The 24,412-nt window shown below is 28.3% G+C and overlaps 1 protein-coding gene across 1 annotated transcript; it reads right to left on the bottom strand.

Moving 5' to 3' along the window:
• Positions 1-1,801: 1,801 nt before the first annotated feature.
• Positions 1,802-24,040, bottom strand: LOC113388383 (putative ferric-chelate reductase 1 homolog). Its single transcript, XM_026625768.1, has 11 exons — positions 23,780-24,040; positions 21,311-21,480; positions 19,164-19,320; positions 14,703-14,906; positions 13,634-13,738; positions 13,185-13,341; positions 10,822-11,048; positions 7,932-8,175; positions 7,752-7,864; positions 5,005-5,121; positions 1,802-2,275 (listed from the first exon to the last, which is right to left on the bottom strand). Exons 1-11 carry the CDS (start codon positions 24,038-24,040, stop codon positions 2,132-2,134), a joined length of 1,899 nt encoding a protein of 632 aa, XP_026481553.1. The 3' UTR covers positions 1,802-2,131.
• Between the last annotated feature and the right edge of the window lie 372 nt (positions 24,041-24,412).

Raw genomic sequence — 24,412 nt, 5'->3', positions numbered from 1 at the left:
TAACATATGATTTCTTACACAATTTGTGTAAATTTTTTAAAATTTTCTTACACTTTCTTAATGATGAATTAATAATTGATCAACAGATTTTCATAAAGTATTATTAATGTTAAAGTAAAATAATTTTTATATTAATATTGACATGAAAGATTTAATATATTATTTGAAAATGTATAAATCTTCAATTTTGTATACACTTTTTGTAAAATCTTCTGTTGAATTTAAAGATTTTAAAAAATTTAACTATTAATTTATAAAAGAATAACACTTATTTAAAATAGTGTGATTAAAAGGTGCTAGTCTTTTATAAATTAATAGTTAAATTATTTAAAATGTTAAAATTGAACAGAACATTTTACAAAAATTGTAGACAAAATTGAATATTGCAATATTTGAATTTTTTTGTAATGCCTTTCTGTCTTTTTACTTTTAAATATATTTAATTATAAATTTAGTAAGAAAATACTTTGTGTACACTTTTTGTAATATCTTCTGTCTAAAAATTCAGAGTATAAAATTCATTCATATCATGAAAATAATTAAAAAATTTTTACATTTGATGAATCTTACATTTTTCCCATATTGTGTTTTAGCAATTTTTGTAATATTTTCTAGTAATTGCATATTTGCAAATATATTTATTTAAATTGCAAATATAATTATTTATTATTAATTTAGAGTAAAAAAATAAAATTCATCATTAAGAATTATTCAAAAATCATTTTTTTCGTTTTATAAAGCCTAACACATTTTACAACAAATTAATTTCTTCTAAAGAATATTGGACGGATTAATTTTTAATACAAAATTTATTTTTTAAACTTCTTAGTATAAATATTCTATATGAAATTTAGCTTATTGTAAAGACAATGCAGTACATAATAAATATTAGAACATTTATTAAAAATAGGTTAAAACAAAATTGTTTGCAAATTTTAATTCGTATTTAATTCACTTTTTTTTTATCTTCACAAAGTAATATTTTATTTGTTTTTAATTAAAGTACAAAGTGCCTGCTTTATAAATATTGCAAATAAATTTATAGTCATGGACGAGAAATGAGTAATAAACAATGTTTTTTTTAGTTTGGACTCAAGATTCATATTTTCTCCTTAATTTTTTATCAAAGTATAAGTACACTTTGATTTTAATATTATTTAATATTACTAAGCTTAATCTTAATAATAATTAATTAATATTTAATGACACAAATATCAAAATTACATAATTACTTATATAATACTAAATCAAAAATTTGATATATAAATTACTCTAGAAAAATATTTGCTTCAAAAAAGAAAAACAATTTGTATAAATTTTTCTTAAACAATCTTCTATAAAATTTGAAATATATTTACATTTAGTTTTTTTAAACAATTCTTAAATATTTTAGTTTTATATGAAAAATGAAAAAAATACATGAATTAAGTTGGTTGAAGCAAAAAATAACTTTTGATCTGAATTTTTATATACTATGTTTTATCTAAGTTAAATTATAATATTTACATCCTATAATATATTGAAAATTAAGGAGGCAAATTTTGGATAAAATAGATTTATTAGGGGTCTATATTCGTATGAGTTGGTAGTAACAAACTGTTACAAAAAACCTAACCTCCATAACAATTTTATCACAAGTGCATCTTTCTGATGTGTCAGTGATAACATATACATGAAGTTAGGTTTTATGTACGAAATGACCCTTTGAGCAACAAATAGATTTTTGGCAGCTTTTTGACTACCATCTCATGCGAATATAGACTCGTAACATTGCTTTTTTATCCAAAAATTAGCCCCTAAGTATTATTTTGTTCAATAATTTTAATATCTATGAATGTCTACCTAAAAGATGATTTTTTTTAGTCTTATCCTACATATAAATAAATCTACACGGTTAAATGATGTTAATCCAAAATAAAGCTGTAGCGATATATAAAGACTAATAATTAATAATATTATACTTTAGATCATATTTCACCGATTTCTTACTTTTTTTACCTAGAGTATTCGAAAAAGTCCCTTACTATGGTCCAAGATTTGTTTTCCTATTACTATTGGTTTTGTTTGAAACTGTACACAGTCTTTCTTGACTTCATATTGTTTTTTCAATTTTCATTTATTTTTTTGTTGACTACGATCTGCCCATCATGTTTTTGGTGAGTTGTTCCCAAGTTTCTTCAATTGGTGCCAAAACTATTATCACGACCAGCGCGGTTACCAGAAGAACAATCACTATGAGATATAAGGCCAACATGCAACGTCTAAATCCGGAGTACTGGAAAAAAAAATTTAAATAATAATTGAAAAGAAGATGGTATTTGATAGATGGATGAGATTGCAAATACGGTCGGTTCTGCCGTTACTTCAATTTTAATTGTTTGCCCACTCCATAGATGGCTGCCACTAACTGTAAAGCGTAAAATTACCACTTGGTTTAATTATGGATAAGATTTATACGAATATAATATAAGGTCATTTTAATACATCATGTAAGACACTAGAAATTCTTTATCTATGTGGAAATACTTGTAATATATACATTTTTTAACGTCGACCACTGGACCTCCACATGTAGTTCGGTTTTAAATATTTAAAGAAACTTTGATGAATAAGAAGGCAATATTTATTTGATAAGATAGACAAGGACAGAGAGAGATAGGCAGGTTAGTATATAGTATAAGGAGCAGGTACAGCTAATTATCTCATTATATATTACTAATTACAATATTATTAATTAGAAGAGTATAAAATAAAAGTAATATTTACGAAAAAATATAATAACGTTGAAGAAATCCTTTATCAATGTGGAAGTACTTGCTACATATACATTTTCTAACCGCGACCACTGGACCTCCACTTGTAGTTCTGATTTAAAATATTCAAAAAAACGTTGATAGGGAGAAAACAATATTACATTGATAAAATATATTATTTAATAGAATGAGAAGTCATTAGAAAGAGAAAGCAGCGTGTATTAAATAACAAGCAGTATTTATAAAAAAAATCAAATAAGGGTCGATTTTTTGTTGTCAAAATTGTTTAAAGTTTTTTAGTTTAAATCAATGTTTTGAAAAGAGTAATGGATTTTGGAACAGTGAGTACGAAAAATTCTAAAATTGAGTAATGTACATTTGTTCTTTCGATAGACGACGATGACATCTATGAATTGCAAACGGTAATGAAACAGTGTTAATGAAAAATATAATAAGATTTGATGTACAATCATACAAGAATTTAAAAAATCATCCATTTATAATGTGGTAAAGCTGGTGATATATTTAATAACTAAGGCCGACCACTGGACCTCCACATGTAGTTCTGCTTTATATATTTAAAGCAACGTTGATGAAAAATTTTAATATTTAATTGATAAGAGAAACTAAAAATTGAGAAAGTAATTTAGTAAGTTAGTAAAAAAAATAATATTTAATATTAAAAAGTGCATTCATAAGTAAAGTAAAATAAGAGTAGATCTGTTATAATATGAATAATATGATAATAATAATGATAAATATGATAATATGATCTGAATTATAATATTTGTAGCAATGCGAGCACTAGTGGTTATGTACAAAAAAAATCGTGACTTCATCATTGGAAGGGGGAATATTGTGGCGATAGAAACGGCGATGGAGTTTAACAAATGAGTCGTGACATTCTTAGATTTTCTTATACGATTTTTAAAGGTTAGATAAATAAACCCATCACACCACAATACCTAAGGAAAATTTGATTAAAAACGATAAAATATTTTTTAGGTTAAAAAGACAATATATTAATAGTATTTGAATTTGAATATTAAAACGTATTTATAAATAAGTAGAATAATATTTGATTTCCTAATTTTTTATTGCAAATAATTATGGAAAACTTAATTTTTACCACTCAAAATTTACAAGAAAAATAATTTTGTTAAAAAATTTACAATGTGGTCGTTTATTCCGATTTATGGTTAAACTGGCTGGTTAAACGTTTTTTGTCCTCTACTTTCAAATAGTATCGCAACTAAACTACTTTAAAATAATATAATAACTAAATAACAATGCTCGAACCCCCAAAAAGAACAAGAAAAAAAACACAATTTTGATAATAAATTTACAATGTGGTCGTTTATCCTGATTGGCTGGTTAAGCGCCTTTTGCCCTCTACTTTAAAATGGCACTGTAACTCAACTACTTTAAAATAGTATAGTAACTGAAGAACAGTGTTCAAACGCAAAAAAAAAACAAGAAAAAAACACAATTTTGATATTAAATTTACAATGTGGCAGTTTATCCTGATTTAAGGTAATGGCTCGTTAAGCATCTTTTGTCCTCTTCTTTCAAATATTATCGTTAAAAATACCAATAGAAAATCACATGTATGTATTATCAAATAGATGAGACCAAATAGATATTTGTGAAAATAAATAGTGTTCGATTTATTGATGACTATATTGCAAATATTTTTCTAGAAAGAGACAATATAAATTTGACGTAGAAAACAATGTTGTAATATCATTGAGATATTAAAAATTTATATATTCAAATTAAAAAATCCTTTTGGAACGTTACTGATGTATACGAATTCATATTTTTACTCAGTATATACCTAAAATCTGACCCCGATGCCAAAATTTGTTTTTCTAAAAAAATCCTGGTAATATTCAAATTTATTAAAAGGTGTGGTCATGTAGTCTTTATGTACAATAATGTAACAAACTATTAAACAAATTATCAGAAGTACGTATAATTAAAAACAGGATTGTAGACTGTCTAATCGTAAAAATCTGATTTTCTAAAACTATTCTAATGATGGTTCCAAAATTATGATAAAGTTCTTGCAACATTGGAGAACCAACAGTCACAATAACCTCTTGGAACCGGTAAAAATAAATACCTTAGTTATGAAATTTCACACAGACCCACGTATCCCATTATCTACTCCCATCAATCTATTTATCACTACCCACAATAAGCAACTTCTAAATCTACATCTACATCTAAATCTCCTCCATCTACTTACCGGAGCGTCCTGTTTCCTATCAGCCGAGCCCATCATCCTGCCGTTGCTGGACATGTCTTTCATCGGAAACGAGTTGACCCTCTTGGTCTGCTGCCGGTCGCTGATGCAGCCCGAAATCTGCAGCCACAAAAAGATCTGTGTTGTTGGGAGCACAGCGATAGGCGTTAAACGACATATGGCGTTAATTTAATGGACGCGAAAAGCCATAGTTAGGTTAATTTTTGTTAGGTTAATTTTGGTTAGGCACGATTGGTTGTTTTGGTTAGTCGTGTTACGTGCACAGGCGGATGGTGGTGATTGGGGATTAGTTGGTGAAGGTTAGTTGGTTAATGTGTCAGAGTTTTGGTTACAAAGATAGACGACATATGAAAGCTATGTAGGAACAGCTTCAAGTACAAATTTGGTGAACGTTCCTACTATTAAACTGTTGAAATGAAGAAAATATATTTGCGACTTCAGGTTTTCTCCAAAAAGTTTTGCTATTCTGTGTTGGATTTTTGTTCAACTTAAAAACAACTAGTTGGTATTGGTATTTTACCTTAAGGCAAGTTACATGAACTTCCCGAAATGTGTAATAATTGCCTTAATCAACCGAAATTGAGACTTAGATATTAAGATAAAATGTTCAACTTCACTATTACATGTATCATGTACGTAGCTCTTGATATTATTTAAGGGGAAAGCCTGCTTTAGAAGCTTAAAAAAATTTAAGGTAAATTTAATTTTTAACGTACCACAAAGATACATGTCAGATGAAAGCAATGGAGGAATAGCTTCAAAAACAAATTTGGTGAACGTTACTACTATAAGCTGTTAAGACGAAAAAATTTATTTGCGACTTCAAGTTTTCTCCAAAAAGTTCTGCTATTCTGTGTTAGATTTTTGTTTAACTCGAAAAGTAGTCGTGCATAGCATTGTGCCTCAAGGCAAATTGCTGGAACTAACCGTACCAAAAATTATATTTTTTTAATTTTGAAAAAATTAGATTTTTGAAAAATTTTAAACTTTAAAAAAATTGACTTTTTTGGAAAAAAAATGTTTTTTTATTTTGAAATTTTTTCCAAAGCTAACGGCTAGACGTGCCTTTGCCAAAAACTAATCAGCACGTCTCCTCAATAACACGAATCGAATGTTTTTTTAATTATTCAAATCGGCTGATCGGTGTTCCCGAAATCGTCGACGAAATACACACATATATATACATACATACATTTTTTCTAAAGTGTGCCAAAATGTTCAGAAATCTTTGAAACGTAAAGATATATAAAAATTATCATTTTCGATTTTCTTTAACTCACCCTACGGGAAGTTAACTAGTTAAAAGTGGCATTCTGCCCTAAGGAAAGTTGCATGAACTTTTCGAAATGTGTAATATTTGACTTCTTCAACTGAAAATCAAACTTTGATGATTTTTTAAAATTAAACGACTTGTCGTAGGACCGTAATATTTTAGTATGTTCTTTAGGAGCATTTTTATAAATCAACATAAAAAGTTTTATCGAAAAACAATTTTCAACAGTTAATTACAAGAAAACGGCTCGGCCGATCTTTGGCAATACTAATCAGCACCTATATATAATATCTTTTGAGCAGTTTTTGATTTTTTAAAATCGATTCAATGTTATTAGCTAAGACGTGGACGCAAAGTTTTACAGTTTTTCGCAAATTACTAAGAAACGACTTGGCAGATCGTCGCGCAAAACTGAGAAACGATAAGCCTCAACGAGATACATCAAATGGCTTTTAAATTTCTGAAATCGGTTTAGACGTTTTTGAGCAAACTTCGATGAAAAGTCTAATTTTGACAAATGCCAAAAAACGATACCAATTTTTACAAACTTTGACGAATTTTTATAATTAAACGAGTTGTCGTAGGGCCGTAATATCTTAGTATGATCTACAAGACTATGGTATCTACTGTCAAAAAAAAATCATAAAAATAGTAGAATTTTTTTAACACTTTTATTACAAGAAAACATCCCGGCCGATCTTTACCAAAAACAAATCAGCACGACTCCCAACCAATACCTTTCAAACAGTTTTTGAATTTTCAAAATCGATTCAGAATTGCGGGCTAAAACGTGGACGAAAAAAATTTCACTTTTCTGCTGTTTACAAAGAAAGGGCTTGGCTTATCGTCGCACAAAACTGAGAAACAACAGTCCTCATCAAGATACACCGAATGGCTTTTAAATTTTTGGTATTGATCCAGCCGTTTTTGAGAAAACGCCCACGAAAGGTCAAAAATCTGTTCACACACACACACATACACATACTTTTTCCAAATTTGGTCTTATTGGATTCAGCATGGCTTGAAACGTCGAAAAAACATAAAATTAGCGAATCGGATTTATTGACGAAAACATAAACTTCTCCTTCGGGAAACTAATAACGCGTATCTGATTCAAAATTATAAAACAATTTGTCTTCTTGAATAAATTCTGGTGTTTGATTATAAAAAAGCACAAATATGTAGCCAAAATTAACCAATAGAATTGTACAAATAATACCAAACTGATCTGATTCATGAGACACTATATTACTAATATAGTATATTAGTAATTATTACTAATGAAGATTGAAATGGAACGCCATTGGAGTTAAATTATATACTAACTAAAACATCCCGGATTACATCTAACAATTGTATTGATAACGAAGCAAAATCAATTTTTTGCTGAGAGACCAGAAAATGTGAGAGTTTTGTGTTCCATCACCTGTTTTCCAAATGAAATATAGTAACTTACAGATAATACAAGGTGCATGATGACATGGAAAGCCACGAACGCCACCAAAATCCAGTCCATCCATTCTGGTAGTTCAGCTTTGGTCAATTTTACAGCGAAGAATATTGTCACAACTGGAAAAAAAATTGTAGATTTGAACATTTTCATTGACAGACTTAAATGAATTTTTTTATTACATACTTGCTAGAATATGAGCAGAGTTTCCACCAAGCCAATGCAACCAGTTGAAAATTGGTCGACGTTTAGTACCAGGATGCGGCCTGAAAAAGGCACCAATCGGTTGCAAAAAGCACAAAATAGTCGTCACCGTTCCCAGAATTGCATGAGGATTTTGTTCAGAAGACCAAGCACCGATTTCTATGAAAATCATCACGAAGGCTGACAGAGTCAACAACCATGTAAGAACCATGAAGAACCTATGCCACTAAAAGGGAAATAGTAACAGTTAGGAAATAGATATGATATACCAATATTAGATGTTGCATGTATCAATTAGGGAATGCAATACCGATGGAAAATTTCAATACCGCTATTTCGGTAATTTTTCATTTTAAAACCGGAATACCGGTAAATTACCGGTATTTTTATTATCTTAAACAAACGTAAACAAAATTGAAAGTTACTAGTACAAATATAAAAAAATGTATATACAACTACAACTATATTCAACTAAGCAATAAAAACAATAAAATGAAAAAAATAAGTTTATTTTTTTTAAATAATAATTTAACAAAAGTATATCCAATTTAATTAATTCATTATCACTATCGAGTATATTGAGTACTTTTCACCAAAAACAAACTTATGAGTAAGAAAGACCAAAAACTCATAAAAGATCATATTACATTATTATAATAAACTGTGTTGTCTGTATCCGATGTGTTAAATTAGCATAATCTCCAATATTTAAAAAAAATAATTTTTCTACACTAATTTAAGACCGGATACTTTGTCGAGATAAATAATAAGTTACTATAATTGTTGAGTATTGTTATTTAAAATAATGTGATGCTTCTATAGTATTTTCAAACTTCGAAACGATTTCGAAAAATAATATTTTATAATTGTGATTAGAAGCAAAAATATTTAGTTATTATCATAATTATTATGTATAAAGTTAGAAAAAAATAAAGATAACGTAGAGGTAATCTGTATGATATAAAATATTTTGGCGCAAATATTACTTGAAAAAAACGTTACATTTTTACATAAGATGAAACAAACATCATTATCTATCAGTCCAATTCTATTTATTACTAGCTGACCCGGCTAACGTTGTTTTGCTAAGTAAGGTATATACTAAACAATTTTTAGAGAATCAAAAATATTAATACTTTAAGTGTATAAGGATGTGTTGTTTGAATGTTATATAAAATGAGGTATTATAAAAGTTTTATACACTTTCTATAGAAAACATGGTATAATCCAATCCAAGTCTTGTTTGGTCTTTCGACTTATTGATTACGGTTCAAGTTTTTCAGATTTTTTTTGGATTCTAAATTTTGTGTATACTACTAAATAATACTACTGAGCTTATACAAAATTTTCAAATTTCTGCGAGGAGAAATGGAAAATGAATTAAGTATTTCTTCTTTGACCTGCTTTTTGAAAAGTTTCAAACAGTTTTTAACATTCGATGAATTAAAATAAATTTAATAAAAAGTATATATTTAGAGCAGGGTCAGGCACAAAGGTTCAATTTGGCTTTGAGCAAATATAAACTCTATTGTGAAAACCATAACAATTATATCACAACAAATAACAAATTTCCAACGAAAAATTATCTGACTACTTTCAGTAAACTGCCTTCAAAATGTCTTTCAAAAATTTGTTATCTAGACCTTTTTACCCTATAGGCGGGGTGTAGTGCTAAAAAACTACTAACGGAAGAAAATACTTTTATTATGGATTTTTATAGATTACTGTTTATCTCCCGATAGCAAAGTTTTCAAATCAAGTCTATTGCTGGTTATATATATTTTTCCCTCTATTTTCAAATATTGTTGTTGAACAATGCTTAACTTTACTGATTTTGAGACATCGGTGGTGGACCTTTTGAACCTTGGTCCTTCATATATTACTATCTATTATTCGATAAATTCTAGGAAATTATAACTGGGAAAATGTTATTCGACAAAATGTCCCTTTGATCGATACCAAATTCAGGTTCTGAATTAAAATAACATAAATATAAAATAATGTAACCTAGAAAATGTTTTATAAATACCAAGGAGTATTTATTTACACAAATGAGATCTTTCAGAGCACCGTGTTTGAGAAAAATATTCCAAAAAGTGCATTTTCATATTAACATATCAAAAAAGTTTATATTTTGAGTCTCTAGTAACACTTGCGGCCTGTTTACTAACGTTTTTGTATATAAATAAAACTACAAACAAATCTACTTACTACAATTTAATCATAATTAAATATTATTCACGCTAAACATCCTATTAAACGTAATTGAACACCATCTGTCAAAACCGTTTGACATTTCACGTATTAGCCACCGTCCATTGTTTCATTTAAAATACGCTTCAACAAAAATTTTCAAATTAAAAATGTAAAGTTTCTACGCGGATTTGAAATAATTTCTCACCTTTTGGACTTTCTCTGGATTGGCACGAATTTTTCAAGACTAAGACTGGCCAAATCGGTTTAGCCGTTTTCGAGTTTTACTTGGACTTTGAAAGAGAGCTCCATTTTTGTATATAAGATGAAACAAACAGCATTACATTAAATAGTCCAATTCTATTTATCATAACACGATATGAAGCCCTTATTAAAGCAATAAATATTTAATTTAATGACGAGTTGAGATAATATTTGACATTTGTTTATCCTATAGAATCACTTGAAGATATAGCTGTTTATGCGATTATGGAATTTAACGATAAATTTGTTCCGAGAAATTTAAACTTTAGTGTATTATGTATCAAATAGCACTTGTAAAAAATACCGAAAATACCGGTAATATTTTTGGGGTAAATTCCGGTAAAAATACCGCCGAAAAATCGTGCGGTTTACCGGTAAACCGGTATTGCATTCCCTAGTATCAATTATCACTTACTGCAAACCATTGGTCTTTTCCGCAAAATGTTCTGCCAGTCCAGGTTTGTTTGAAGTATCTGGCTAATAAAATGCCTACAGAGGCTGTGCCTACCCAGGCTGTTAACATGAAGGCACCATGCAGGCGCAGAAGGAGTTTGCTGGCTGCTGCAAATCCTGATACGTCGCTCAAATGCTGCTTGTTGGCTGATGCTAGTTTTCCTAGGGTGTGGTAGTGGACTCGATCGACTGGAAAAAATGGAATATATAGTAATATGAAATTCAATTATCTCAAAATCAAAGCTAGTAGTGTATGGCATCGTGCCTTGAGGCAAATTGCTGGAACTTCCCGTACCGTAATGAAATATACTAGAAATATTAAATGCTTTGAAATATATTATTGTAAATACTGAAAATATTATTCGTATTTTCTAGACAATATATAAGAGCTTATGAACTGGATGACGATGTTTATATGTTTAGAGAGAAATAAATAAACGAAACTTGATTAATCGTATTCAAAATGAAAAACATTGTCTAATAATATAATAATATATATATAATATAATAATATAATAATATAATACTTATAAGAATTATATAAACTGAATTGCAAAGTTAAATTTATTTATTTGAAGTGTATTAGTGAGCTTTTGAACTTTAGCGAGAATTATAAATTATAAATATCTATATTTGGTCAAAGTACATATTTTACATGTGTAAACCACAAACACATTTTTATAAAACTTCGGAAATTACAAAACCGACAAAAAAAAAATTCATAAAAATTGTCGAAAAAAATGTTTTTTACGCTTAAATTACAAGAAAACGGCTCGGCCGATCTTTACCAAAAACTATTTAGGTCAAAATTACAATTACTATAAAATTTTAATATATTCATCATTTGTACGTAAGAGATAAATCGGATTATCTGATACCTTAATGCTTCTATGTACTAATAATCATTTTCGAAGAGGAATTTTCATAACACATTTGTTAAATATTGAATTAAAATTAAAATCCGAATTATTTTCGATAAAAAAAATGAAAAAAAAAATTCTTTACCCAAAAATGTTTCGGATGCATTCAAATATAAGCATTCAAATCGGATGCTTATTTCTCTCAAAAACTTTTTTTTTTAACATTTTGCTCCGTATCTCCGAAACGGCTAAATGTGCCTTTGCCAAAAACTAATCAGCACGTCTCTTTATCAATAGGAATCGAATGTTTTTTAAACCATTTAAATTGGTCAAATCGTGTTCCCGAAATCGTCGATAAAAATTTGTATCCGCACACACACATACATCAATTTTTTCTAAGGTATGCCAAAATGTTCAAAAACCTTCAAAACTTGAAGAACTGCAATAACTTCCCACGGGCAGTTAAGATATTTTTTAAGAATGCTATTTTAAAGTGGAGGGCAAAAATGTGTAACCAGCCAGCACCTTAAATCGGGGGCTGCTATCACGAGATGAACGAACGACTATATTGTCAATTTTTGAATGAAAGTATTTTTGTTGTTGTTAGTTTTTTTTATTTTGAGCACTGTTGTTTAGTTTGTGATACCGGAATATAATTTTGAAGTATACGTTATTTAATTATTTTATGATGTGTATTGTTAACTTCCCAAAGGAGAATTTAATATTTTCATAAGAAATCCGATATGCTAATTTCAAGTTTTCTCGACGTTTTAAGCCATTCTGAATCGAATGAGACCCAATTTTCAAAAAGTATGTGTGTGTATGCGAACAGATTTTGACTTAAAATCGACGTTTTCTCAAAAACGCCTGGAACGATTTCAAAAATTTAAAAGCCATTCGATGAGTATTTGCGCTTGGCAAATTTGCACGACGATCAGCCGAGTCGTTTCTTTTTAAACTGTGGAAAGGTGAAATATTTTTCATCCACGATTTAGCCGCAACTCTGCATCGATTTAAAAAATTTAAATACCACACAGAAGATATTGGTGAGAAATGATACTTATTAGTTTTAGGTAAAGATCGATCAAGCCGTGTTCTTGTAATTAAGCGTTGAAAAAAAAATTTTTGCCGAGTTTCATGAAACTTTTTTTGCGATAGATATTATGGTCTTATAGAACTTACTGAAATATTACGACCGAGTGACAGGCAGTTTAGTTTTAAACATTCATCAAAATTTGAGAAAATATGTGATGTGACGAGTCAATAAAGTCAATTAGAAATGGATTTGAAATTAGTAAAAAAATAAATGAAACTTGATTTTCGAAATAAACAGTTGAAAATTTTATCTAACAAATATCTAAATCTCAAATTCGGTTGATTAAGTCAATTATTACACATTCCGGGAAGTTCATGCAACTTGCCTCAAGGCAAAATGCCACTTTCAACTAGTTATTTCCTAACTCACTTTCAGCATCATCTCCAGCAGCAATCAAAACATGATAAGGATTCTTCCTTAAATCAAAGGTTCTGTCTCTAACAACGGACCTGGCTTCCCGGTTGAATTTGCAGTAAAGAGTTCCATCAATAAATGTACCATTTGACAGAGTGATGTAACTTTGATCCTGTAAAAATTAAATTAGGACTTATGCTACATACGAAACACAATTGACAACTTTTTTTTAATATTCAGTTTAAATACTGAGAAGAATTATTGAATAATTCAGACGAGTCAATAGAGGAAAACAATTCCGATTTTATTTCTTAATATTATTCATAATTAGAAACATTTCAGAAGGACAAATAATTTAAGTAATTATGTAGTAGAAATGGTTTAAATAATAAATTAGTGTTCGATCGGGATTCAGTTGAAATACTGACAAGTAAAATTGTTTAATTGAATATATGTTAACTTACAACTCCTTCTCTGGTGACACCCAAATTAGGCCTAGGCATAGTCCAGGACATAAAGGCCTTAACAGCACCATTCTGGTGCACACATTCCATCACGCTGTCGTCTCCCTGAAATAATAAAAAAATGTACAAATATTTTGTTATATGTGTCAGTTTACCAGGTCACCCAAATATATATTTAAAAGAATTAAGCAAGGAATATCCCACTCGAATATTGAAAAAAAATATGATCTTAAATAAAAAGTAAAAAAATAACAAAAAGAGAGATATCTCATCGGAGATAATCTCTTAAATGCATTTACACCCAGCATATTGTCTTAAAAATGTTTATTATTTTGATTGGCAATAAAACTATGCAAATAAAAAAATATGTGTTAGTGGAAGCTGGAAAGTCAGCTGTAAAAATTAAAAATAATGTTGGGCCAAGGACGCTCCCTTGAGGCACTCCAGAATTTATTTCTGTGATATTTGAATTAGTATCGGAGATGCTGATGAAAAATTGTTTATTTTGTAAACAGGATTTTAGTAATAGAAATACTATATAGTATTTGGCAAATATTAGGTTGTCAAATATCTCCCTTCCGCTTTTTTGCTCTTGGTTTATAATACAAAAAGGCGGAAGGGAGATATTTGACAACCTAATACATTAGGCCTGTAAGCCAGACTTTGTCTAATATACTCTTTTCTATATAGTGCATTATTAATTATGTTTATAATTCTATGCATTTACTCAATTGTTGAATGTTAGTTTAGAAAGCCAAAATGATGGTTCAAAATAAAATTTTATTCTTGTAGAATTATTTTAAACCGTTGATTTTGTATATATAAATTATGTAAACCGTTTTCATAATCTCTCACACCAGGCACCACTCTCTGTCTGAGATATGAAAATAATATATATATATAAATAAAATTAAAAAAAATAATAATAATAAAAAAAGGATTAGCTTTTCAAATATTTTCGATATGCAAGACGATAGAAGATAATAGGAGAGGGTCTTTTCCTGGTTTGACTATAAGAATTATTTTTAGATTCTGTTATATTGGATTTAAATTTGTTTTCCCAACTGACCATTTTCGAGTCATCAGACAATGCAACAGCAGCATAACCAGGATTTCCAGTAGCTTTCAATTCAAATTGGTATTTTTCTCCTCGAACTGTGCAGGCCATAACCAGTTTGCAGTCTTTGGTTGTTACGCAACCCTCCGGTTGTCCAAAGCAGGTTTTTTGGGAACCACAGCCGTTGTAGAATGGATCGTTTTTGAGGGCCGAGGACTGTAAGAAATATAAAAATATAAATTAGTTTGCTTATGAACTCATTTTTTTTTAAAAAAACCGAGATTGGATGTATGATAAAAATATGGGTCGTAATTTATTGTGTTCGGTTTTTTCCAAAATTGGATAAACTCATTCTAAATCGAATGAAACCAAATTTGGAAAAAGTATAAGTGTTCTCAATAAAGAACTTTTCTTTTAGTATTAAATTTTTTGAACGCGTTTTAGTCGTTTTGAGTATAAGTTACATAAAATTATAAAAACCTTTATTTATTATTATAATAAATTCTTCTTAAAATAAATAGTATATGCACTGGATTTCTAAAAATATTGTTTTCTTTGCAATATCAAATAATAACTACAGTGAATCGTATTTGAAGCATAACAATTTTTTTTGCAAATTTTGAAAAAATCAACTTTTATGAAATGTTCTTTTGTAAATTTTGAAAAATTTGATTTTTTCAAAAAATCCGTTTTTTTTAATATAGAGATCTTCGAAAAAATTCGACTTTTTAAAAGAGTTTGAAATTTTGTAATAATTTGGGTATTATTTAAATTGTTTTTTTTTTTTAATTTCATTTTTTAAGTGGACTTTAAACACGGAAACATATTGAAATTTAAATAAAATTCGTACTTATTATAAAAATTTCTATAAAATATCTGATAATTTGTTTATTTTTAAAATTTTACTTTATGCAAACTTTTATTTTTTAGTTTTATTTTATAGTTATTATTCTAATTATTTATTATTTCCAAAGGTCATATAATTTCTGCTATAAAATAACATAATTGCTGAAGATAGTGCATAATTGTAATAACTATCATAACATCGTACAATATTTAAAAAATTGAAAATCAATCAGTTTAATAATTATTCTATAAAAATAATATTTCTTTGAATTTAATATTATGTAATATTATTCTAGATGTTTGGTTTTGTTTAGATCTTAGATTTTTGATGATTTTCTGTGATCATAGAATTACATTCATTTTTAACTAAAATTTTAACTTAGAGTTAAGAGATGTTAAAAAAAATTCGTAGTTCTCGAAACATTTTTCTCTTACAAATTAACACAATCTGGCAATTAACTTCTCGAAGAAAAGTGATATGTTTTTGTTAGAAGTAGTTTTGCATGATATCAGTCGACCGAACTTTATCCTTAAATTAGCAAAAAAGTGCAAAAATTTTGAACGCTTTCGTAAAAATTCCAGAACCAATTTTGAGAATATGAAAAATGGTTGAAACTTCGAATGATATGATTTGAGAAATCCCGGATTTTTTTGCGTTTTTAATAAAATCCTAAAAATATTAGAGAAAAGTGGTTGAATTATAAAGACAATCAATAAATTTCATAATATAAGTCTGTTTGAAAGATTTTCAAAGCAGATTTGGAAATAGCCTTGAATAGTTTTTAGTAAATGCCAAAAGTAAAAAGCTTAATCTCAATTGTTGTCTAGTAATTAAGTCGATTATTTACACAAATCGGGAAGTTCTTGCAACTTGCCTTAAGGCAAAATGTCACTTGCACCTAACTATTTATTTATAACGAGATTTTATAGATCTTCCTCATCGTGAGAATATTTCAAATCACGTAACACATTAAACAAATCTGCACATTACATTGCAAATTCCATTCTAGGTGCAATCGAATAACAAAATCATTAATTTTGCATCTGTATGGAATTCTTGATATTCATTTGAAGGGATTCTCCGACGATCAAAATAATCTACTGGCAATTTTCTGCTGATTGCAATAAAAATTAAAATAAAAAACCTGAACGGTAAATATTGTATTTCTGGAATGTCTGTAGGAATCGAACATGGGAAGGCAAACTTATGTAATAGAAATATTATGCTGGTAATATTAGTTGGTAGTAACGAATTGTCAAGAAGACTAACTTCACGTATGTGTTATCAATGAGGCACCAATTAATTTAACTAAAAAAAAAATTAATTCCTTAAAACATCTACACATTTCAAATTTACTTCAAAGAGAATTGATATATAAATGAAAATCAATTTACACTATAACAAAAGACATAGGCTATGGTGTTACACAAGGTTTAATACGAAGCCCGTTTTTATACCAATGAATATTAACGTACGAAGTACATTTTTCTTACTAATAATTTAATAAACATTATTGTTTATGTTCAAATCTTGGGTGAATTAATTTATAAAATCAAGTTCATATGAGCACTCTTCAATCTAAGATCAACTTGCTAAATATTCCATATCCAAGGCCAAACAAATGAATTTTTAAACACATGAAACAAAAATCTAAATCATTTTTTTAGTAAGTGGAAATATTTTTTTGTATTGTTAAATAATTTAGTAAAGTAAACCAAAATGCGACATGCATAAGTTCAAAAATATAATGTAGATGCAATTTTGGACTTGTTGCGTTTTATTAAACTGAATTGTATAATTTCATCTGCCAAACATATGCAGTTGACTGTATCTTATATTATTTTAAATTCTGGCACATCTCAGCTGCTTTTCGGCAATAATAATGTAGACATTGCATTTTTCTTGTATATTATATTCCAATATTATCTAGGCTCATAATATCGGCTAAATTCAAATTTCAAGTGAAATGACATTTCTAGCAGATGACAGTTAAAATGTTTTCAATGGCTAATAATGATAAGTGTTTTTTTTGCAATTTTTACTATTCTATAATATTACTATAGTTTGTCGTTTATTAAATCTTAAAAATTTCCTTCGACACACTCTAAAAATAATTACCAAAACCCGAATAACCGTTTAGGAGAAGTATCAAATCATACACCCGTACAGAAGAATTTTATATATAAGATCCAATTATGAGTGGTTAGTAATGAATTGTCAAAGAGTTATTAATTTGCTGTTTTACAAATAAAACCTAACTTCACGTATGTGATATCAATGACACATCAGAAAAATGCACTTATGATAAAATTGTTATTTGACGTTTGTGCATTTTGGAGGTTAAATATTATGTTTTGAGAATTCTTTACTACCAAACTCATACGAAGCTAGACCCCTAACATAGCATTAACATTCATAACATTTATATTTTGTCCGAAAATTAGCCTCTGAAAGGTTTTTAATCCCTGAACATTCCTTCTATTATAATTTTCTCTGTTATTATAATATTTATTTTTCTACATTGATTTTTTACGGTCAAACTTGGTTAATACAAATAAAATCTGTTATACAAATTCTGATCGAATTGAAATTACAGTTAATACATAAATACAGCTATTGTTACTGTATAATGGTGCAATTACGATTTAAACGGTGTAATAATATATAATAATAGTAATGTAATTGTGTAACAGATTTTTGGAATTTTTAGTCTAGCAAAAAAATGAAAAATCGTTTTGTGGGTTAAAAGAGTATTTATATACAGACTGCCCTAACATTTTAAATGATAATATAAAAACTGTACATGCAATTTATGAATATTATATTGTCCACCATGGATATCTCAAAAAACGAGTAGAGTTTACGAATTTTTGACAATAATATTTGAAAGTAGAGGGCAAAAGTTGTATAACCAGCCATCACCTTCTTACGACGTTGCTATCGGGATATTACAGTTGTTACAGCTGAAAACAGATATTGCAGCTGCTCATAGTATAAGATTATATCGCCAGCGAAAAAGTAAAAAAAATACAAGCAGTCAATGAATGTATGTTAATTTTAATTACATGAAGTTCTTCAAAAACAATCATTACATGATGAGTGAAGTTGCGAAATCAGTACTTGTTTAGGCGTTGTTTACCATAATACACTATTATAGAATTTATTAATCAGCAATAACTTTATTTCTCTAATAAAGGTTCATTTCTAAATGATAATTACAATGACAAACCGATCATGTCATATTTGAAGTAAGACTTTAGTTTCATTATTGTTTTTAAATATTATACATATCTTTAATGATATTATAAATATATAATTTATAATTTATCATTATATAAATGTGTATAATGGTCGACACTAATAAATATGTGCATCACGAGTGTTACCATATTACTGATGAACATTATTCAAAATTGTTATATGATGTATTTATTTTTACTTAAGTGCCATCTTGTACAGTAGCAAATAATCGCGTGTGAACCTTACGCGCACTCTTTTTGGCTGTGAGCACTGTTGTTTAGTTCACAAGACCTTAACATAATGTTTAAGTATACGTTTTGTTTTAATTTAATAGTTTTGGTTTCTTTAGCTTTTTATTTATCTATATATATTTTTTGTCTACTTACCGATTCGCTTGGTCTAGAAAACCTAGGAGTGGTAGGTAAGGGCCTTCTGGTAGTAGAAATACCTCCATGTTGACCTCCTTGACCACGAGGAACGACGTCTACGACTTCACTTTCCAAACCTACCCAGAATTGGGCATATTCCTGGGCAACAGTGGCCCTGATAAAAAATTGGATATTAGGATTTGTCTAATATTTTTGCTATATGAAGGAATGATAATTGTACATTTTTGTAAATAAGAAATATCTACCTATCTATTTTTTACTTGTATTTTCCATGATTTTCAAAACACAAAAGTTGCATCATACTAAGTGTTATACTCCCATAGTAATTTTTTGCTAGATGTCAAATTATAAATACTTACTATAAATTATATAGATTTAATTACAAAAAAGGCCATTTAATTTAAAGGCCATTTAAACAATTTTTACTCGACCTAATGCATTTACTATCATATGAAAAGTAATGGTTTAAGATATTTTTTTAGGCTAGAATTCAGTTTACGCAAAACTTATAAATCTTAAATATTCAAATATAATGGAAATTAATCGAAATTTAATCTCGACTCAATTAAGCTCAATTTAAAAATACACTTGATATTTATAAATGAATTTATTTTAAGGAAATAATGCTGTAATTAAATTGAAGGAAAATATTTAAAAGTGGAAGTTCGAACTCAAATCAACTCAATTTAAAAATTTACGCTTGAAATAATTAAGTAAATTTTCAAGTAGGTAAAGTTGCTTAAATCGTACCCCCAAAAGATATAAATGCTGTATTTGAATTGAAAAAAAAAGTTTAAAAGTAGTTTTAAACTTAACTCAATTTAAAATCTCACACTAGATATAGTAAAGTGAATTTTCAAGAAGAAAAGATTGCCTAAGTCGCACCCCCGCAAGAAATGATGGAAATGGAAGTTTGAACTCAACTCAACTCAATTTAAAAAATCACTTGATATAATTGAGCAAAGAGTTTCAAGAGAGAATAGGTTGCTTAAGTCATACCCCCTAAGAAAATAATGCTGTAATTAAATTGAAAAATAATGTTTGGAAGTGGAATTTTGATCTCAACTCAACTCAATTTAAAAATTCACGCTTGGAATAATTGAGAAAATTTTCATGTAGGAAAAGGTTGCTTAAGTCGTACCTCCTAAGAAAATAATGCTGTAATTAAATTGTAAGAAAATATTTATAAGAATTAAAAGATAAATTATAAGATAAAGTTCAACTCAATTCAATTTAAAAACTCGCCCTCGATATAATATAAAGTTTCAAATAGCGAAAGGTTGCTTAAGTCGTACCACCTAAAGAAATAATTTTGGCATTAAATTGGAAGAATTTTATAAAAACTAAAGAAATTTTTAGGTTTTATTGAATCTTCATTTAGTTGGCTCATCGTAAATAATTTTTAATTATTTCTGTTTTACAAAATATGCCTTACACTTCCAATTGTAAACATTTGATTTCTCAACCAAGTTTCATAACTATTATAACAAAGATGATATAGTTGAAAATAATTAGCTTAGGGGTACGACTCAGGCCGTGGAACGACTTGAGCAAATTTACAAAAAAATTAACTCATATTATATATGTATTATATTACTAAGATTTGTCGCATTAAACATGTAGTTTGAAATGAATTTCACTTATTTATTTCTATAATACACGGATATAACTTATTAAAAAAGTTTATAAACATAGTCCACATAAATGTGATGAAGAACAGAGTGAAGTACAAATTATGTACTAACTTCTAACAATTAAATCTCTTCAAAAGTCCATACCGTTGTTAAATAGATTGGTATTATTACTTAAGAAATATAGTGCAATTCACCAAAAAAGTTCACTTCCATAAACGGTTGAACAATAAAAATTCATTGAAGTTTAAAAGTGATTCTTTTTAGAATCTATGGCCAAGCATATGTAACTTCGTGGAAATAAAATACATTTCTAGGAAACATAATTGGCAAATATCAATTAAAAATTGTTTTAACTATTTTTAAGTAAAAGCAAAAATTTTGTTTTGGAAATAAACAGTTGAAAATTTTACCTAAATATCTGAATCTCAATTCTTATTACTTTAGTTGATTATGTATACTACTTCTTACTATTAACTAGTTTTATAAGTGGTTCGGTGCATTACTATTTACCTGAAGATTACTCTTCCGAGGAAGTTGTCCGGTGCCGTCCACTCTAGCTGAAGATCTTGCTTCTTGACCGTCGAGGTATGCGTTGCCGTAGACCCAGGGGTTGCACAGTCGATCAGTTTATAAGTGTCGTCGCCGGCGGGGGTAAAAGTACCGACCACATCGTAAGGGGGCTGAAATAGAAATAGAACAAAATTATTGAAGTATAGTGTATGGTGGGACAGGCAAATATTTAACTCTATAATGTATAGTTCATACATGTTCATCATTATACAGTTGTCTTGGTCTAAATTTGTACCCCGTCGTAATAATGATATATTAGGTTGGCAACTAAGTAATTGCGGATTTTTTGTTAGATTTTATCAAAACTTTATTTTGCCATATATTGACTATTTTGACCAATAACTTTTGGTCATTTTTCAAGCAGCATCATCACCTCACTTTCATAAACTTCAAAAAATTGAATCAGTTACAATTTGACACCATCATAATCCCTGAATTGTTTACCATTATGATCGAAGTCATTGAAAAATCAGAAATAAAAAAGCTGAATATGACAAAAGTTTTCGATCTGATTTTTTACCTTTCAGCAAACGTCAAACAAAAATTACCCAATGGATGAAAAACTATACATTAAAAGTTTGTTTGTTAAATAGTTGTTTTATATTTGAACTAAGGCAAACATAAAAATTCAATTGAAACCATCTAAGCTGAAAACCGCACTTACTTAGTTGCCAACCAAATTCTTTAATTTAATTTTAATTTAATTTTTTGGTGAATTATATATGCCTAAGTAGTTGTTGTTCTTTTATGTCTTCTGTATATTTAGCTTCAAATTTTCATTAAGTAAATTTTTGCAAACATAAACTGAAATGACTAATTTGATACTTTCTTCAGTTTATCTCACATGAGATATTATTTTGTAATTTTTTGCTAAATGTATTCAGTTAGTCAATAATATAACTACTAGGTATATTTTTCATTTTTAATTTTTTACATTGATTCATTTATCCATTTTTTTACGAAAAATTCATTGAGTATCTGATTTTTTAATGATTTTATTGTGATGTTCTGAATGTTGCATGCAGCATGTAATCTTTGTTTATAAAGAGCAACTTTTCAATGGACATTATTGTTTTTCTATATATCATTTTTTTGTAATCTTGCAAACAATAATGGATATAGTAAATATAATGTTTTATAACATTTGAGTATATTTTCAAATTTTTTTTAGAACCAGAACAAGTTTTATGAACGTTTCATATAGAATATTGCTAAATTAAATCAAGAATTTGTAATAATTGCTATTAATGCTTATCTTGACCCTTAAATCGCAAAAAAATTGCTTCATGTAAAGCTTGAAACTTGTTGCAAGTTAAGCTTTTAACTGTTGAATTTTTATTTTTTTCGAAAATCTTGTAATTTATTTACGTTGTATTAATTAGTCTCCCGTCTATTAATTGTGTTTTTAACTACAAAATCTTCAATTTTTTTTTATTTGTAACTGCAAACTACCTGTTCTATGAGCTCAATTTTCTGACGTCATCCCAACCTAGTATTTTTCTCGAAAGGGCAACCCAAAGGTCGACCACTTGTATTTCTTAATGTTATACCACAATATCCACGTACATTTGATTACAAAAATCACAATCGAGTTGATGTTTATAAATTACACTATGCATAAGTTATTTTACAACAAGAAATCATTTTAGACGTTTTTCAGCCTTTCACATATGATTATTATGTATTCTACACACATTGTAAGATTACGTTTGCAAGATGGTAATAACCCATCATTCAAGATAATCCACAATATTGTAAAATCTACACAAGATGATAATATGAGAGCTTGAAATTCCACATTTCTCATAATAAATTATGCGATAAAAAATTTAGTGAACATCTGAACCAAGTAGTAAAGATTTTCCATCCGTAATATTGATTATTTCTAATTTTTTAATCAATTTCTGCATAATACTTGATTAAAAGCGCATACAACCCTAAATTTTCACCCACTTGCTACATTCCCTGATTTTGTAAAAAGTCAATATCGATAATCGTAAAGCTGAGTATAAATTCTGATGTCACAAAAAGTATGTTTTGGAATATATCTGTGTTTTTTAGCAAATTTTTAATTCATTCTATTGGCTGAAAAAATCCTTTGAAGGCCACAGAACTTCAACTCATTTTCTAAATATTTAAATTGACTATTTATGAAATTTTAATACAAAAAGTCATTCTATCTGTAATTTTTGTACATCAACTCTACATTTATAAATACAAGAAAAGTAGTTGTATAATGATAATCACATTACAAGCATTATAATGCAAAGTTTTCCTCATTGATTACATACAAACAGATGACTAGTCTCGAAGATGATGAACAGTACTGGATAATCATTGTTATAAATTACAAACTACATAATAACCAAGAAAAAAAAAATCCAATATCTATCTATCAATTTTACTTACCATTACTCTTCTGGCATGAATCATGAATCCCTTAAAAGGAACTCCCTGCGAGCTTCCCAAGACCAGTCTGAGAGGTTGTCCATTTTCGGTTCTTGTAGAATCCAAAAATATTTGGAAAGGTGCTTGAGAATTTTGTGCAGAAATTCCTCCACCATGGAAGGGCATCATTGAGTCGCAAACTGACTCAGGAGCACCCTGAGGCAAGGGTAGAGCCCTTTGGATGATGAAGAAAAGTAGAAGACAGGCTAGGAGGGGCTTCATGGTTGGGGATGGTAATCAACCTAAAAAAGATAAAAAAATGTAGCAAATTGTATGTAGTCATCATGGAAAAATGTATTTGTTTTAGTAGAATTACAATAAGTAGATTTATCTTCAAGAGTCATCAAACTCTGTTGACCATCAAAAGGCCAGAAATAATTTGCTAATTACGCAATCGACTTTGGCGGAAGTTACTGATAATCTATTAAACCAAATACAGTAATGAGAAACAAGGTTGATGAAAAAAAATTGGTATGCTAAAAGCATTGTACAAAGATTTCCATAAACAGATTCTGCAAGTTTTGTACGTGAGAATATTTATATTAATTATATGACATGGGCTACATTGCAAAATTGTAGTTGTTCTATAACATA

Source organism: Ctenocephalides felis, unplaced genomic scaffold (assembly GCF_003426905.1).
Source record: "Ctenocephalides felis isolate EL2017-DRISC unplaced genomic scaffold, ASM342690v1 CF-g0.4_SCAFFOLD_03572, whole genome shotgun sequence".
In the NCBI taxonomy this organism is placed as follows: Eukaryota; Metazoa; Arthropoda; class Insecta; order Siphonaptera; family Pulicidae; genus Ctenocephalides; species Ctenocephalides felis.
The sequence above is the reverse complement of the archived record's forward strand: the minus strand, read 5'-3'. Positions and strand labels throughout refer to the sequence as shown.